A 14,556-nucleotide genomic window follows, 5' to 3' on the forward strand; every position below is an offset into this window, starting at 1 on the left:
GCACCTCCGTTGATTTCTGGTGGCCACTTGTTTGTTGCCCAGGCAAGTCCAAAAATGGGCTGTCAAACAGACAGACAAGACAGCCCCAGCGCAGCTGAGGGTCCGAATGCGGAGGGAGATCGGGGCCTGCAGAATGGAATGTGACTGGACAGGCATGGATCGGCGCCGATCGGTCGGCAAAAGCAAGCTAAAAGATTAGGCCGGCCCTGGCAGGGTTAGGTTCCTTTGCCCCGGATTTTTGTCAAACGCACCCCACAATTTTAGGGAGAGAGTGTGTGTTGCAGACACGTCTTCTCGGAGCTGGCGGGCTGGCCGGTCCATGGATCGTAGGCTGGTCACCTGAGCGGAGAGTCCCTCCCGGTGAATTTCTGCTTCTTCACCTCCGCACGTTGGCTTCTCTCGTCGACTCACCTGCTTTCCTTATTACTTGCCCTACTACCATGCTGCTGAAGTGACTGCAGCGACTACACTTCCTTGAGAATGGACAGTCGCAAACAGAAGAGGTTCGAGCTCCGCGTCTCTGCCTGACCCTCCCCCCCCCCAACCCATGGCCAACGACTCCGCGCCCATCCAGGGCATCGCCGGCCACTACACCGGCGACAGCTTAGCTCTCCAAGCGACACTGGCGACCCTGCTCGGCTGCGCCCTGTACAGCGCTCTCGAGCTCATCCTGCTCATCTTCGTGACCTTCCACCACTACGTGGGGCTCTACTTCTGGAGTCTCCTCATCTCGACCAGCCTGGGCATCATCCCGCAGTCGCTGGGCCTCCTCCTGAAATACTTCAAGCTGGCGCCGATCTACCTGTCCGTCACGCTGACAACCTTCGGCTGGGCGATCATGGTGACAGGGCAGTCGGTGGTACTATACTCGCGGCTGCACTTGGTGCTGCGCAACGCGGTGGTGCTGCGCAGCGTGCTGACGATGATCGTCGTGGACGCGGTCATCATCCAGATCCCGCACATCGTGTTCTCCTACGGCGTGATCGCCGACAACGCCGGGAGCCGCTATATGCGCATCTACACCATCTGGGAGAAGCTGCAGATGACCGTCTTCTTCACCCAGGAGGTCATCATCTCCGCCATCTTTCTCGTCCAGACCGTCCGCCTGCTCACCCTCTACCCCAACCGCAGCAAGCGCCGCTCCCTCATCATGTATCAGCTGCTGGGCATCAACGCCGCCATCATTCTTATGGACATCTCCCTGCTCGTCCTCGAGTACCTCAATATCTACATTATTCAGGTCTCGCTCAAGACTTTCTTCTATACTATCAAGTTCAAGCTGGAGTTCGCCGTGCTGTCGCGGTTGGTCTCGTTTGTGAACTATGAGCCCGAGCAGGACTCGGCGATGACGGCGCTGAGTTAGGGTGTCGGGAGATTTTCATCGATTCAGGTAATCGATGAAGATGGACTTAAAAGTATATTAACTGGTAATCGGGGATTCACGCGTTAGAGCTGTGAGAGTCTTATGGTTGGGCTCGGGGCGGGTAACGTGTTCGGTATGAGCATGATTGCCGGCCGTCTGCACTTTTCGTGTACTGTATCTCTAATCAGCACTGACCTCGTGTCAATGACTGCGCAAAGCGCCACTTGTCGACATGTCAAGCGGCGCTCGATGGTGACATGCATGCTCGATTTACCACCCACTCGCATCATCCAAGGTCACTGCCTCGAGATCAAGACCGCAAATCCAAAACTCAATGGGTGGGCGTCCTCTATCAGACTACAAGACACCCTTCACGGCTGGCTACCAGCTGTTACGATAGCTCAAGGTCGCGAGTCGACTATCACAACCAGATGTCGAGCACCCACAGAATCAGATTTCGAGCCCCGTGCATCAAGGGTTGGATCCGCTAAGACGAATTAATGCCGTTGGGGTGTGGAAACTCCTGTACACGGAAGAAACCCCGTCGCCACCGGTGTCTGAGGCAACACGATCCACCCAGAGAGGGTCGGGTATCTCCCAGCTAGTCGCCTTACAGGCCGTGAAAGCAATGCTAAGAATTCCTTGTCCGGAGCGGAACCTGGGATTATGTAAATCATAAACCATGTACTGTACATGCTTGAGCCTGGCTCAAATTACAACAAGAGAAATGATAGATTCCCTGATAATCCATACTCCATACTTACCTGTGGAGAGGGCGAGGTAGCCGACCTCGACGCCCGTGCATGAGGTCGGGCCATATATAATAGTCGCTGTCAGGGTCTGTTGAGCACGATTTATACCGCTCTTTGCTTCCTTTCTCTCGTTTCCCACGTAGCATCAACACTATCAGCACATTGGCTCGTTCGTAACCAAGGGTTGTGACCAGTTATGGGGTCATTGTCGCCGTTTACTCCATCAGACGCTGAATGACAGCAAGCACTGGCACAGGAGTATTTCCTTACCGCGGGCCATTTGTCACTCTCAGGCCTGCCGCCAGAAGCCGAGACCAAAGGAGCTTCGGGTTCAGTGCAAGGTCTTTTAACTCTTCGTTGACTTATACATGGAGAAGTAGAATCTCTCAAAACGGACTTCCTCGGCTACCTCGAGTTTAATAACCATGGGCACTCAAAGACTCCCACAAAATGGACGGGACGCCCACTTCCGTGTCGTGACTCGGACTTCTACAGATCAGATAGCTGCGATGGCAATGCTTAAGGGAGACGGTGTCGTTTTCCCAGACATCATATGAAATGGGATGGACACGCTCGTCGTCAGCGTGTAAATTACACGGGACTTGTGCTAGAGCTCGATATTTGAAACATCGTTAGAACAAGCTCACATTGCATGCACGAGAAGCTCTTTACCTGTTTCTAGTGTACTGTACATTGAGTGTACCTCGGGAAGCTCCCCCACCTACAAGGAAGAGCCTCCGGATGAGTTCTTCATAACAACCGAGTGTCACGACAAACCTGAAGGATCCAAAAGAGACAGCAGAATTACACCACCCGCACTAACAAGCAAACATCTTCGTGGTGCTAACATTAATCCGACTCCACTCTTTCCGCTTAACCAGAGATTCCAAGAACCGACTCGGCCAATACACATGATACAGCACAAAGAATGGCACCGGATCCCACGCCGTATAGGTCCCGTCCCGCCAATGCACCAGATGCTGCCACAGCGTCTCGAGCCCACTCTTCACCTCTTCCACACCCCCCTCTCCAGACATAAGTGTGAGGGCTGGGATGAGCAGCAGAGTAACAAAATCATGCCCGAGCCAGTAATAGCTGTGCGCGGGCTGCGCAGGCACCACCAGCGGTTTACGCATGGTAAGCTCCAACTCAAAGCATGACAGGTACGCCTCCGCCATGGCTGGCGTGTTCTGGAAGAGAACCACCGCCGTGTGCGCGCGCGGGTTACATTCGATCGGGTAGAGTCTTGCATCCTGCCCTTCGCCCTCGACCAGAAAGTCAAAGCTCAGATGTCCCGTGAACTCCTCGCCGCCGTCCTCGGCGACGCGCTTGGTGAAGTCGAGCATCTTCGTGCTCAGGGGCGCGTCCGCGGGGAGTGGGGCGTAGTGCATCAGTAGGTCGGAGGAGGGGCAGGAGACGAAGGCCTTGACCTCCCCGCGGACGATGAGGGAGTGCGTGCAGTACTCCGGGCCGGTAATGTATTGTTGGAGGATGTAGGGGTTGGACGGGGAGATGTTCAGCGTCGACAGGTAGGAGGCGGTGGCCTTGGGTCCCGCGGACAAAGGGAGCAGCGTCATCATCTGGGCTCGGGCCTTGTCGTCGACCCCGATCGGTTTCAGGATGAATCGCTTGCTCCCTCCTTCGGATTTCTCAATACCGTTCCGCGAGGCGGACTTGGTGAGAATATCCTCGACTTGCGCGGCAGATGTACAGCGATGAGACTCTGGGACTAGCAGTCCGATGCTCTGAATGTACTCGATGAAGGCGTCCTTCTCGTGCAGCTTCTTTACCACATCACTGTCGAACTGCACCGCGTGGAATCGTTTCCCTCTTTCCTTCTGCGCCGATCGCATCGCTTCGCCATCCTCGATCGCGCCGACGACGCTGCTGCAGCTGATCCATAGGTGCACGTCCTCTCTTCTTATGAGATCCAGCAGCGAGTCAACGTATGGCTTCGTGTTCGTGCCTTGTGGGGAGCTGAGACGATAGAACTGAGCGATCGCGCTAGAATAGCGGCCTGGCGATGTGAACGGGATGGGTTCCGTGTCAGCGGCGATGATGCGATGGGGGGTGTGCTTTGCGAGAAGACGGGCGATTGTGAGGCCCTTGGTCATGGAAATCCCCGTCACGAGGATGGTTTTGCGACACGAGGTCGCGTGTAATTGTGGCCGTGTTGCTTCATCTTTAGAGACGTAGATGTAGAGAAAAGAGGCAAGAGTGACAGTTGCAGAAATCGGGAGGCAGAGAACACTAAGGAGGATGAGGAGGATGTTCTTCAGCTCGTGGCGGTGAAAAATAGCCATAGTGGGAAGGTGGCCGGACTGGTTGGCCGCGTGCGGAAGAAGCCTCGATGCGAGGGTAGCGGAAGGAGTTTCTTCATATACCTTCTGCTACTACCTGGAAGACACCCAAACACACTTATCAGACTTTGCTACGGAGCATACGCATAACGTCATCGTGACTCTAATGATTCGATGGCTTTCCGATGGCCGCGACCGGTGTAACACGAGGTATTTAGGAACTCTACGGATAATATATCCGGAAGACACAGAACACACAGTGAACATCACCTTCATTCCTGCTGCAGTACGTGAACTATTGCTTCTCCTCGCCTACGCATCGTGTAATCTCAACGCCGTCCTATACGACATCAGTGCATGTTTCTCAAATTGAGTAGAAGGTGGTCTTACCGGCACGCCAGTGGGCTCAAAACTGTGCACCAACTGGCTCTCATATACTAGATTCGGATTGCCAGGGCTTTGGTTGAATTTCATCTCCCCATATCTCTTCTGATATTGATTCACAGTCTTTCCTGGGAGGCTCTCGCTCTTCACCGCCGCTCCCAATTTCCGCCTCTTCTCCTCCACACGGTCCCGGACGTACTCCAGATACGGTGGATTTCCAGGCTTGATGACATTGTCCGCAGCCAGGACAGAGCCCGGGGTGATCAGCTGCAGCTCCTCGCATAGCTTCAAGTCCGTCGTGTACGCCGGCTTGTAATGATCCAGGAACATCAGATCGATATGCTTGAGCAGACCCTGGGCGTGCAGGCGCGCAATGGATGCATCGCTCGAGCCAACAACCACCTTGACCACATCCGAGAGACCAGCCAGATCCACCAGTGACATGATCACCGCCGCAAACTCCGGGTTCATCTCCAGACTGTAGTACCGTTGGCCCCCGGCTTTTCGCACTGCGTCGCCGAAGAGCACGCAGGAGTAGCCAACATAGCCACCGAGTTCCACCTGCGCAAGAATCAGTACAACTCGGTCCTCGCTGCCAGTCAGGCCAATCGACATACCATGACTTCCGGCTTGACCTCTGCGATGAGATCGCAAACAATCCGCCCCTTATCCTCTCCCACATTCATGAGGTACTTCTTCGTGCGCCCATACTCGTCGATCGCCTGGAGCACCTTCTCCGGGGAGCCGCGGATGTTTTCCAGGTCGGGGTGCGAGTACACAAAATGGAGGAGCTCGATCTCGCGCCCGTCGTCGAAGAACCCCGTCCCCTCCTCCTGCGGTGCGTATGCTTTAGCCTGGTCGAATTTGGTCATTTTCGCGGTGTCTTGCTCAGCCTTGATGGTACCCGGTGATCGTGCGCCTATATGGGAAATCTCTCCACCACATCGGGATCAAAGCCGTCGATGGTGTTGTAATCATCGGGATAAATTTAGAGTGCTGTACACGTTGCACCAGGGAAAAATCGCTAAGCCAGCCGGATGGGGGCAGGGTCTCATTCGCAAAACAGGGAAAACCAGGGAACCTCGAGTCATGGGCGTTTCCCCGGGCAGACTGCAAGGGGTAAAAGCCGGGCATTCCAGGCCCTCCTCCTCTGGCAGGGTCCTGGCCGGGGCGGGGGGAGAGAGGGGAGGGGAGGTGGTAGAAAGCAGGGCGGAGGGGGGGGGATCGGCGTGGGCCCTGATCAATCAATCAACACTCCCGATCGTAGTTACCAAGTCTTGACGTGGGGGAAATGGCATTGACTCTCTTGTCGTCAATGACTCCCGGAAATTCACAAGCTTATCAAGGTTAGATCTACGGATCCCCCTGGTGGTGTAACCTTATCGCTGCAGAAGCGGACGCTAAGGCCGGAAGCGGCGTCTTCTCTGGCGGCAATTGGTTTAGCGGGCCCGCTTTTCAGTGACTATGTCATGCATACCTACGAGACTCCAAGCTTGAGTTTCTCCGAACAGTCCCATCCTCCGAGTGAACCCGATCGATCGATGGTTCCTCATTGGATTTGGTGTCTGATGGAGGTTGGTACGCTCGGTTGACGTGATCGTGGTCAGGTCGCAGGCGTAGGAGCCAGTTTGAGGACAACGTGTTCCATCCAGCGAACTGAGTGGCAGGTGAACAATCGTTATATATCCCGAAACCTCCGTGTCAATTTGTGGAAATTCATCAACTTCTTGCTCAACTCCTTTTTCTCGGTTGTGCTTCATTCAACACTGCTGCAACCATGTCCGACCTCAAGGCTACGGTCTCCGAGACCAAGAACGGCTTCCACGTCGAGGGCTACGAGAAGATCGAGTACGATTTCACCTTCCTTGATGGCGTGTTCGATCCCCAGAATGCTCAGTTGGCTGGCCTCTATGAGCGCTGGGGCCGTTGCTTGGCCATCATGGACAAGAACATCTACGATCTTTACGGCGAGCAGATGCAGAAGTACTTTGACCACCACGGTCTGGAGCTGAAGATCCATCAGACCATGATTGGCGAGAAGGCCAAGTCATTGGAGACTTTTACTGAGATCGTGGACTCGATGACCGGGTTCGGGATCATCCGAAAGGAGCCCGTACTGGTTGTGGTATGGCTGATCCAATATGCTGGACAGGATAACGCAGTTACTAATCTACGGTCAATAGGGCGGCGGATTAGTTACCGATGTTGCCGGGTAAGAACCACCACCAACTTCCAAACATAGCCTAAGGGCTAACCCGTACCCCAGGTTCGCCTGTGCCGCCTACCGCCGCAACACAAACTACATCCGCATCCCCACTACGGTGATCGGCCTCATCGACGCCAGCGTCAGCATCAAGGTGGCCGTCAACTACGGCAACTACAAGAACCGGCTGGGTGCCTACCACGCGCCGATGCACACCTTCCTGGACTTCGGGTTCCTGCGCACGCTGCCCGAGGCGCAGGTGCGCAACGGGTTCGCGGAGCTGATCAAGATTTCGAGCTGCGCGCACCTGCGCACGTTCGACCTGCTGGACGAGTTCTGCGAGCGGCTGATCGCGACCAAGTTCGGGCGGTCGCAGGACGAGACGGGCGAGGTGCGTAAGGCGGCGGACGAGATCAACCGCAACGGCATCTTCGAGATGCTGAAGCTCGAGTCGCCCAACCTGCATGAGATCGGGCTGGACCGGGTCATCGCGTACGGACACACCTGGTCGCCGTTACACGAGGTGAGCCTTCCTCATTGTGTTCTGAGAGGGTTGTCCATTGTCTGTTTCTTGTTTGCTGATATTTACATACTTGCAGCTGGCACCTCCCGTCCCCCTTCGCCACGGCCACGCCATCTCGATCGACATGGCGTACTCGGCCACGCTGGCCAACATCCGGGGTCTGCTCAGCGACGCCGAGCACCGGCGACTGCTGAACCTGTTCTCCCGCGCGGGCTTGTCCATGGACCACGAGCTCTTCAACGAGGAGATCCTCGACAAAGCGACGCAGGCGATCCTGAAGACGCGTGATGGCTTGCTGCGCGCCGCCGTGCCCTGCCCGCTGGGCAGCTGCAAGTTCCTGAACGACGTCACCAACGAGGAGATGTTCGCGGCGCTGCGCCGGCACAAAGAGCTGATGAAGGAGTACCCGCGGCAGGGGGCGGGGATCGAGGCCTACGTCGACGCCAGCGACACGGGCTACACGATCAACAACCAGCCGGTGGACCCGCAGATCCACGCGCAGCAGAAGATGGTCGACGGCGGGGAGAAGAAGACCAACGGCGTGGCCGAGGGCAAGAAGCTCAACGGCGTGGTCGACGAGAAGAAGAACGTGTTCAGCGACGGCGTGATGAACGGGTTCCGTCAGATCGCGGCCAATGGATACCCCAATGGGCTGCGCAATTAGAGGCGTTTAGATAGAGGGCGGGAGTTTTGGAAGCAGGCTGTTCGTGCATGATAAACATAAACCATCGTAAGGGAATGAGTTATTGCTTAATGAAATGAATTATATAGGTCACACACGATAAATACCTAATACATCACATTTTGTTCACTTATATTCTCAACGTTTTATTCAGACGATCAGGGTGTGCGTAGTTGAGCCATTGGTAGCAGCCTTTCGAGTCTTCTCGAGATCGAGATCAAGCCGTCAACAGCATAGTTATTGCCAGTTGAAACGTGCAGCACAAACGCACAGCTGATACCCACAACCCAGAACCCAAGCACACGCACCTCACTCAACCCCCCCCCCCCCCTCCCCTCTTCCACAGCTTACTTATAAGCCTGAATCGCACTCGCAAACGCCGCCGCAATCTGATCCAACACCAGCGGCGCCAACGCGGCATACGTCGCCGACAACTTCTCCTGCACAGCCTTGCCCAACTGGCTCGACAAGAAGCTCAACTGCTCGAGATCCCACTCCACCAAAAAGCTCAGCGAGGCCACGCCCAGCAGCCCGTCATCGAACTCGGATTTCTTGGCGACCAGGTTGGCGAGAGTGGAGGCGATGGTCGGCTCAAGCGCGACGAACGCTTGCGCCACGCTGAGACTCTCGGGGTCCGAGAAATTGGCCGAGCGCTTGGCGGCCACGATCGCGACCTTCAGGTCGACTTCTAGCTGGATCGTCTCGGCTTGGATCTGCAGGGCGCTGAGCGAGCCCTCGATGCCGCCGGGGTAGGCGCTCACCGTGGTGTTCAGGGTGGTGAGTTGCGTTGTGATGGTGGTGACGGCGGCGAGGACGGAGGAGGCGTCGCGTTTGGTGAGACCCGCAGGGTCGGCGGGGGTTGCACTGGCCCAGAGAGGGGATAGGAGGAGGGTGAGGAGGAGGATGGGAAGGGTGAGGTTGAGCATTTTGATGGTGCTGGCTTCTTACACGGTGGTTGCACTTGAGGTGGGAAGAGCGGAAGACGTGAAGCGTGAAGCGTACTTCACACGCACGAGCAGGGTTGTCGGGGTCCTTATATCTAGGGCCCTGTTCTGAATGGTGTCATCGTCTAGCTCGTCTATTCTACCCCTCTTTTATTAGCAGACAGGGATCGCTTAATGGACTAGACCGTCCCCATCCACTGGCAGTGCCTCAGCTCGAGCAGGAAACACCCGCTCGGACATACATCGCCACTTCACCCGAGCATCATCTCATGCCGAACCCTCGTCCGTCATCTTCTCGAACGGGTACCTTTCCCGTCATTGCCCATTGCCGATCCCATGGACCCCGCGCAGGGACCCTGATGATTGGCATCGTGGATTGCCTGATTCGGACGAGTTGATATGTGACAGACGTGATAAGATTCCCACCCCGCATATTGGCCGGGTGGATATAGATTAAAGGCTTGTGCCTGCTTACTTGTGCCTCGGGAAAGCCCTAATGGGGTTGGTGGTTTTGGTGAATGTGCCAGAGGGCGATCGCATCATTGGGTTAAAGCATGTGCTTCCGAGGTACAACATGACACCTCGTGAAACTTCAAGCAGTATATATCTGCAGGCTGGTTCCGTGCATCAACACTGAGCAGATTGCTCTGTCATTTGTGAAATCTGTGTTCCTTTTTTTCCTTTTGGCATGATTCCATGAACGTAAGCTGATATACATCCGTAATTCGGCGCAAATTGGGGCCTTGGCCCGCCGATGCTGGTCAAGCTAGGACCATTCACAGCCAATATGTCTACGGGGTCCCATTAACGAAGGATGCAATGAGCATTACAACTTTGTGTTTTGGAAAGCGGACTGCATTCCTCACAGACAAACGAAACCTAGTTCGGTTTTCTGTTTTGTCTAGCTGCAACCCCGGATTCTTAAATTCAGCTGTCCTCACTGAAACAGACACTCTGAAAAACTGCCCCAGTACACTAGTTTCCCCTTCCAAGCATCAGTGGGTATGCCACCTAGCTAGTGCAGCGGCAGCCCTACTGCTCCAAGGGGAACCCATAGCCGACCAAGAACGCCGGCTCATCAATGCTATGATGCTGGTAGCTGCACCCGACCGACAGACAGTCAGCCAACATCCCAACCACACGACCTCACAATCACATACCTAAGCACCCCAACCGCACCAGGCTCCAACATCATGGACAAAGGAAACTCCATGGGATAGCCCAACCAGCGCTTGGTGAACGCGCGCAGCGTATGCCCATGGGCAATGAGCACCACATCAGCCGGCTGCTCGCCATGCATATTCCCACGGTGAAGCTCACGGATCTCCGCGATCAGACTATCGATTCTAGCCGTAACATCCTCGGGCGACCTGCATCGCGTTAGCACCGCGCCCCTTTCCCAACTAACCCTGCCCAGAAAAGGCAAAGAGAATACGTACTCGCCACCCTCACACCCATCGCGCCAGATATCCCACTCCTGCTCCCCATCCAACCCATGCTCCTTCCGCAGGGCCCGGATCTCCTTCGTCAGCAACCCCTCATACAGCCCATACCCCCACTCGGCCAACCGCTCGTCGTTCTCCTGCACCTTCCCGGCGGCCCGCAGCGCCTGCTTGTCGGCCTCGGGAAAGGCCAGCTCGAAGGTGTGCATGGCCCGCCGCCGCGGGCTGACGAACACGCGCGCCAGCTTGCGGGCCGGGTCGAGCAGCTTGCCCGCGCCCACGAGGATCTGGCCCGACGCCGTGACTTGCTTGATCCCGTCGGCGGTCAGCTCGATCTCGCTGGTGCCGGTGTAGCGGCCGCTTTTGGACCATTCGGTTTCGCCTGGTTTCGTTAGTGTCTCGTGTCTTTGGGGGGGGAGGTATGGGAGGAGGAGGGGGATGAGACTACGCGGGGTGATGGTGATGGACAAGTAAACTTACCGTGGCGGTAGAGGAAGACCCGCGGGGTACCTGCGTCCTTGTCGGGCATCGTGTCTAGAGCGGAGAGGGGTCTAGTCTAGGGATTCTGGATCTAGGGTGTTGGATGTATGTGGTGGTGTAGCTGAGGTTGGGTTCCGATGTCAAACCTGGGTTGGCTTTCGGGCGGGCGAGATTGGTTGACGCCATTGTTGGGCCTGTGGGGGGAAAAGGGGTTTATGTAATCCATGCTCATGGATCTGACTGGAGTTCGAGGGCAAGTGGGGTTCACCGGTGTTTGTTTGTGTACTAGCTTACTCTGGGGAGCAGAGTGGGCAGAATGTCTGTGGGATTGATAGAGAGGTTGTATTTCAGGTAAAAAGTATAGATACTAGGCACGGTAGTATAACATCCAAATTTGGAATCTCTGCATTTGTTCATGCCAGAATCATGCAATGGAATTTTCCACAAGTGGGGGGGAAGGAGGGGGTAGTGCAAACCAAACAAACAAGGCAAAATAGCTTGACGACAGCCAATCAACCAGCACTTGTGGCATATATCACGTGATGGCATCGGAAATCATTGTATACTGTATATATCTTGTAGATAAATGAGAAACCGTCGAGACTATCTGCGGCTGAAAAGTCAGATATAGCAGTACTTCACCTTGAACAACTTTGGTTGAATGGAACTTTCGTGGTGATGTATTTCTATTGTCGGTCGGGTGTTCTCTATGCCCAGAAGCAGGAACTCACAGCCACGTGAAATCCAGCTCACATTAATCACGCACCGAAAACATATTGGGGAGGATCGAATTATTAATCTTACTTGAATCTCTGACTGAGGAGATGGTACCAGAAGGGGTACCAGTCCGCGGAGATCTAGTATAACAGCGAATGAAGCATTTTCCACGACAGGTGCCTTTGTCTGAGCAGAGCCCAGCTTGCATAGTCACGCATCCTGCTGTCCGCACCCATTATAAGCGTACGTAAGCCTTGGAGGATTTGATCCAGAAGCGTTGGATGTTTCTCTAGCGACATGCTCGCTATGGTTGTTGGGCTCTCACCTTGGAGACAGACCAACAAATCAGTTAGAATGTCATAGGCAAGTGGAGCGAGAAGGCCCAGCCATCCTGCCGCGGAACTCCTCACCTCGATTTGAGTTCCACACGCAGGCACCTGAGAAGTCTTTCGCGCAAGTGCTTCAGTCCTAGGAGCTTCATCAGGGTTCTCTTTCTCAGAGACGGGTCATTGTGCTCTAGAAGCAGTGCTATGTCATCCATTATTTCGTCCTCAAGGCCGGTTTGAGGGGCCAGGGCCCAGCCCGCCACAAACCTTGTATAGAGGTTTTTCGCCTTGAGAAGGCGGCCAATAGCTTGCCTGACATTGTCTGGAAGAACTACTTGACCCTACGACATGTCCCTTGCATACTCTGCTTTCTCCTTTTGAGTAGGTTCCTCACACTTTGCTTCTGCACTAAGCATGGGAATCAAAGTGTATAATGTTTTCTCTGGGAGACTTTGTTGACAGCACAATGAGTCGTATGCGGCACGCCGCACACGATTGTCGTTATCCGCAAGAAGATCTACCAGTCCTTGATAGACCCAGCACGGGAGCATAGTGTCCTGGACCTCCAAGGCTTTCGCTGCTCGGTATCTTACGAGCGTCAATTCACCCTTGAGGAACGTACCTAGGCAACGAATCGTGACCCGCGTTCATCCACCCACGCTGTAACTCGCCCTTCGGGTATGCATACAACCCAGCAATCCACGAGTGGCGTTTCAAAAATGTATAAGCGGACGCCAGAGACCTTCAGCCTGCGTGTTGCGCTATCATCTTCGATAAAAACCAATGCGTCTTCGCAGCAGGTAAATATCACATCCGAGGATGGCGCTAAGATAACGGGCTAGCCCCAACAAAGTGTAGCTTCATGAGGCAGTTCGTTGTTCGAGGCAAATCTGAGCGAGAATGACACCTTATCATGCCGTTTAACTGAGGTCCTGTACGCCATCAGTCATCGCAACGACTGCTGGCCTATCGGGTGTCGAGGAGGGAATTTTAAAGATGAGATGAATGCGGGGAGAGAACGTTCAATTAATTATCATCTTTTCGATTGGCTGTTTTACACCCGAAGCCTCCAAGCCACGCGTGGAGGATAGAATACCAGACTAGAAGATAAATTTGCTCATCGACGGACAAGGGCGCGTCCGATCCCCGGATTAGCCGACTCCTTTTCCGTATTCTGCGCTGTCACTGCAGTCCAGTCGTTGCCCCTTGCACCTTTCATTGAATTGCTGACTCCGTATTCATTCTCCCTGTAAAGATATTATTTGGCTCAGCGAATGGCATATGAGTCGACTCTGAATCGAGATCCTCAACCTTTCTCTTCATGAGAGTTGTTCAGGTTCACAATGCAACAGAAATGCGGTGTTGTGCTTTTCGCTTCACTTATCACGCCTTCCTAAATGGACACTTTTCGTGTTCAGTGAGAAAACCATTCCTAACTACTGACTGAATAGCTTTGAGTGGTTCGCGGACTCTAAGCCCCTACCCCCTTTAAAGGGCTTGGAGATTCGATCGGTCGCTCCGGAGATTAGTCATCGTAATCCACTCCAGGCAGTCCACCCCGAGGAGTAATTCCCCTAAACTAATATCCGATCCATTGCGATGTCTTACACAATCCCATATATAGATGTTTGCAGCTACTCATGGGCGCGCAAAAGTGTGTAAGACATTCACTGGCGCCAGTGAACTAGTGCAATAACTCCAGAGGCTACTTATGCTATTTACATTGTGCGAATCAATAGTCCCGAGAGATCTCGGGTAAATTTTAGTTCAATCGCAGAGATATATCTCTGGGCTGATCGCTTTAGCGGTAGCTCGGTGATCGACTGATGGCTGATCCTGCTATGTGCGCAATGCAGCCTCTGTAGAGTCAGAGGCAAGCGGGATGGTTCAGTTCCGACCGTGCAAACGGGAGTTATGTGGTGTGGCAGTGGTTTCTCCAGCGTTTTCTCCGACTTCACCAGTAGGCATGTCGACCGACCTCACGGAGGTATCATTAAGCGAAGTAAAGGTGACCATCAAGCGAACTGTGGGTGAGCCTGAGACATGCTGCGGACTAGTATACATAGTGAATATACCATTGCTGAAGGTGCCTACCGAGTTCCACCTGCTAGCGACAAATGTGTTAGTCGCGCCGGCTTCTTGTCTCTGAGTCTGAGAAACTTGTGTCAAGCAAGCTATATGGTGATCTTAACATGACCCATTCATGTTCTATCACTTTGGCATCGCCCGTTAGGTCAATATTCAATAATCACACAGATGTCTTCCAACTTGCCACCACTACGCTCTACAATGAGCCGCGGTCGCCAAGGGGGTCACGGAGAGCAATCCCTCGGAGATGGCAGGAATAAGCTTTGGCTAAGCTTTGGGAGATATTGCTTTGGAACAAATAGAAGGAACATTTGAGAATAATTCCCAGGAGACATTCTACCAATAAGGCATT

General features: G+C 54.2%; 5 protein-coding genes across 5 annotated transcripts; 2 read left to right on the forward strand and 3 right to left on the reverse strand.

Annotated features, from left to right (window-relative positions):
- The first annotated feature begins 150 nt into the window (after positions 1–150).
- On the forward strand, positions 151–1,492 carry BO82DRAFT_98401 (uncharacterized protein). The gene has a single exon (XM_025641725.1). The coding sequence runs from the start codon at positions 548–550 to the stop codon at positions 1,361–1,363; it is 816 nt and encodes a 271-aa protein (XP_025491238.1). The 5' UTR covers positions 151–547; the 3' UTR covers positions 1,364–1,492.
- Positions 1,493–2,786: 1,294 nt separating this feature from the next.
- Positions 2,787–5,984, reverse strand: BO82DRAFT_384033 (uncharacterized protein). The gene is made up of 3 exons (XM_025638071.1): positions 5,417–5,984; positions 4,806–5,360; positions 2,787–4,502 (listed from the first exon to the last, which is right to left on the reverse strand). The coding sequence occupies exons 1-3, from the start codon at positions 5,669–5,671 to the stop codon at positions 2,934–2,936; spliced, it is 2,379 nt and encodes a 792-aa protein (XP_025491239.1). The 5' UTR covers positions 5,672–5,984; the 3' UTR covers positions 2,787–2,933.
- A 524-nt stretch (positions 5,985–6,508) lies between these two features.
- BO82DRAFT_311813 (sedoheptulose 7-phosphate cyclase) lies at positions 6,509–8,319 on the forward strand. Its single transcript, XM_025632420.1, has 4 exons — positions 6,509–6,924; positions 6,983–7,011; positions 7,066–7,525; positions 7,602–8,319. Exons 1-4 carry the CDS (start codon positions 6,577–6,579, stop codon positions 8,187–8,189), a joined length of 1,425 nt encoding a protein of 474 aa, XP_025491240.1. The 5' UTR covers positions 6,509–6,576; the 3' UTR covers positions 8,190–8,319.
- Positions 8,320–8,540: 221 nt separating this feature from the next.
- BO82DRAFT_98495 (cell wall mannoprotein 1 family protein) lies at positions 8,541–9,218 on the reverse strand. The gene has a single exon (XM_025641726.1). The coding sequence runs from the start codon at positions 9,131–9,133 to the stop codon at positions 8,555–8,557; it is 579 nt and encodes a 192-aa protein (XP_025491241.1). The 5' UTR covers positions 9,134–9,218; the 3' UTR covers positions 8,541–8,554.
- A 604-nt stretch (positions 9,219–9,822) lies between these two features.
- On the reverse strand, positions 9,823–11,447 carry BO82DRAFT_355021 (phosphoglycerate mutase-like protein). The gene is made up of 4 exons (XM_025635331.1): positions 11,074–11,447; positions 10,591–10,975; positions 10,312–10,521; positions 9,823–10,250 (listed from the first exon to the last, which is right to left on the reverse strand). The coding sequence occupies exons 1-4, from the start codon at positions 11,120–11,122 to the stop codon at positions 10,184–10,186; spliced, it is 711 nt and encodes a 236-aa protein (XP_025491242.1). The 5' UTR covers positions 11,123–11,447; the 3' UTR covers positions 9,823–10,183.
- Between the last annotated feature and the right edge of the window lie 3,109 nt (positions 11,448–14,556).

This window comes from Aspergillus uvarum, assembly GCF_003184745.1.
Source record: "Aspergillus uvarum CBS 121591 unplaced genomic scaffold BO82scaffold_32, whole genome shotgun sequence".
NCBI lineage: Eukaryota > Fungi > Ascomycota > Eurotiomycetes > Eurotiales > Aspergillaceae > Aspergillus > Aspergillus uvarum.

Coding starts and splice junctions, on each gene's coding strand:
- BO82DRAFT_98401 (XM_025641725.1), top strand. CDS start 548: ATGGCCAACGACTCCGCGCCCATCCAGGGCATCGCCGGCCACTACACC.
- BO82DRAFT_384033 (XM_025638071.1), bottom strand. CDS start 5,671: ATGACCAAATTCGACCAGGCTAAAGCATACGCACCGCAGGAGGAGGGG. Junction 5,361..5,416: donor AGGTCAAGCCGGAAGTCATG/GTATGTCGATTG, acceptor ATTCTTGCGCAG/GTGGAACTCGGTGGCTATGT. Junction 4,503..4,805: donor TTGAGCCCACTGGCGTGCCG/GTAAGACCACCT, acceptor AGGTAGTAGCAG/AAGGTATATGAAGAAACTCC.
- BO82DRAFT_311813 (XM_025632420.1), top strand. CDS start 6,577: ATGTCCGACCTCAAGGCTACGGTCTCCGAGACCAAGAACGGCTTCCAC. Junction 7,012..7,065: donor TTAGTTACCGATGTTGCCGG/GTAAGAACCACC, acceptor CCCGTACCCCAG/GTTCGCCTGTGCCGCCTACC. Junction 7,526..7,601: donor CCTGGTCGCCGTTACACGAG/GTGAGCCTTCCT, acceptor ACATACTTGCAG/CTGGCACCTCCCGTCCCCCT.
- BO82DRAFT_98495 (XM_025641726.1), bottom strand. CDS start 9,133: ATGCTCAACCTCACCCTTCCCATCCTCCTCCTCACCCTCCTCCTATCC.
- BO82DRAFT_355021 (XM_025635331.1), bottom strand. CDS start 11,122: ATGCCCGACAAGGACGCAGGTACCCCGCGGGTCTTCCTCTACCGCCAC. Junction 10,522..10,590: donor GATGGGTGTGAGGGTGGCGA/GTACGTATTCTC, acceptor AACGCGATGCAG/GTCGCCCGAGGATGTTACGG. Junction 10,251..10,311: donor GGTGCGGTTGGGGTGCTTAG/GTATGTGATTGT, acceptor GGTCGGGTGCAG/CTACCAGCATCATAGCATTG.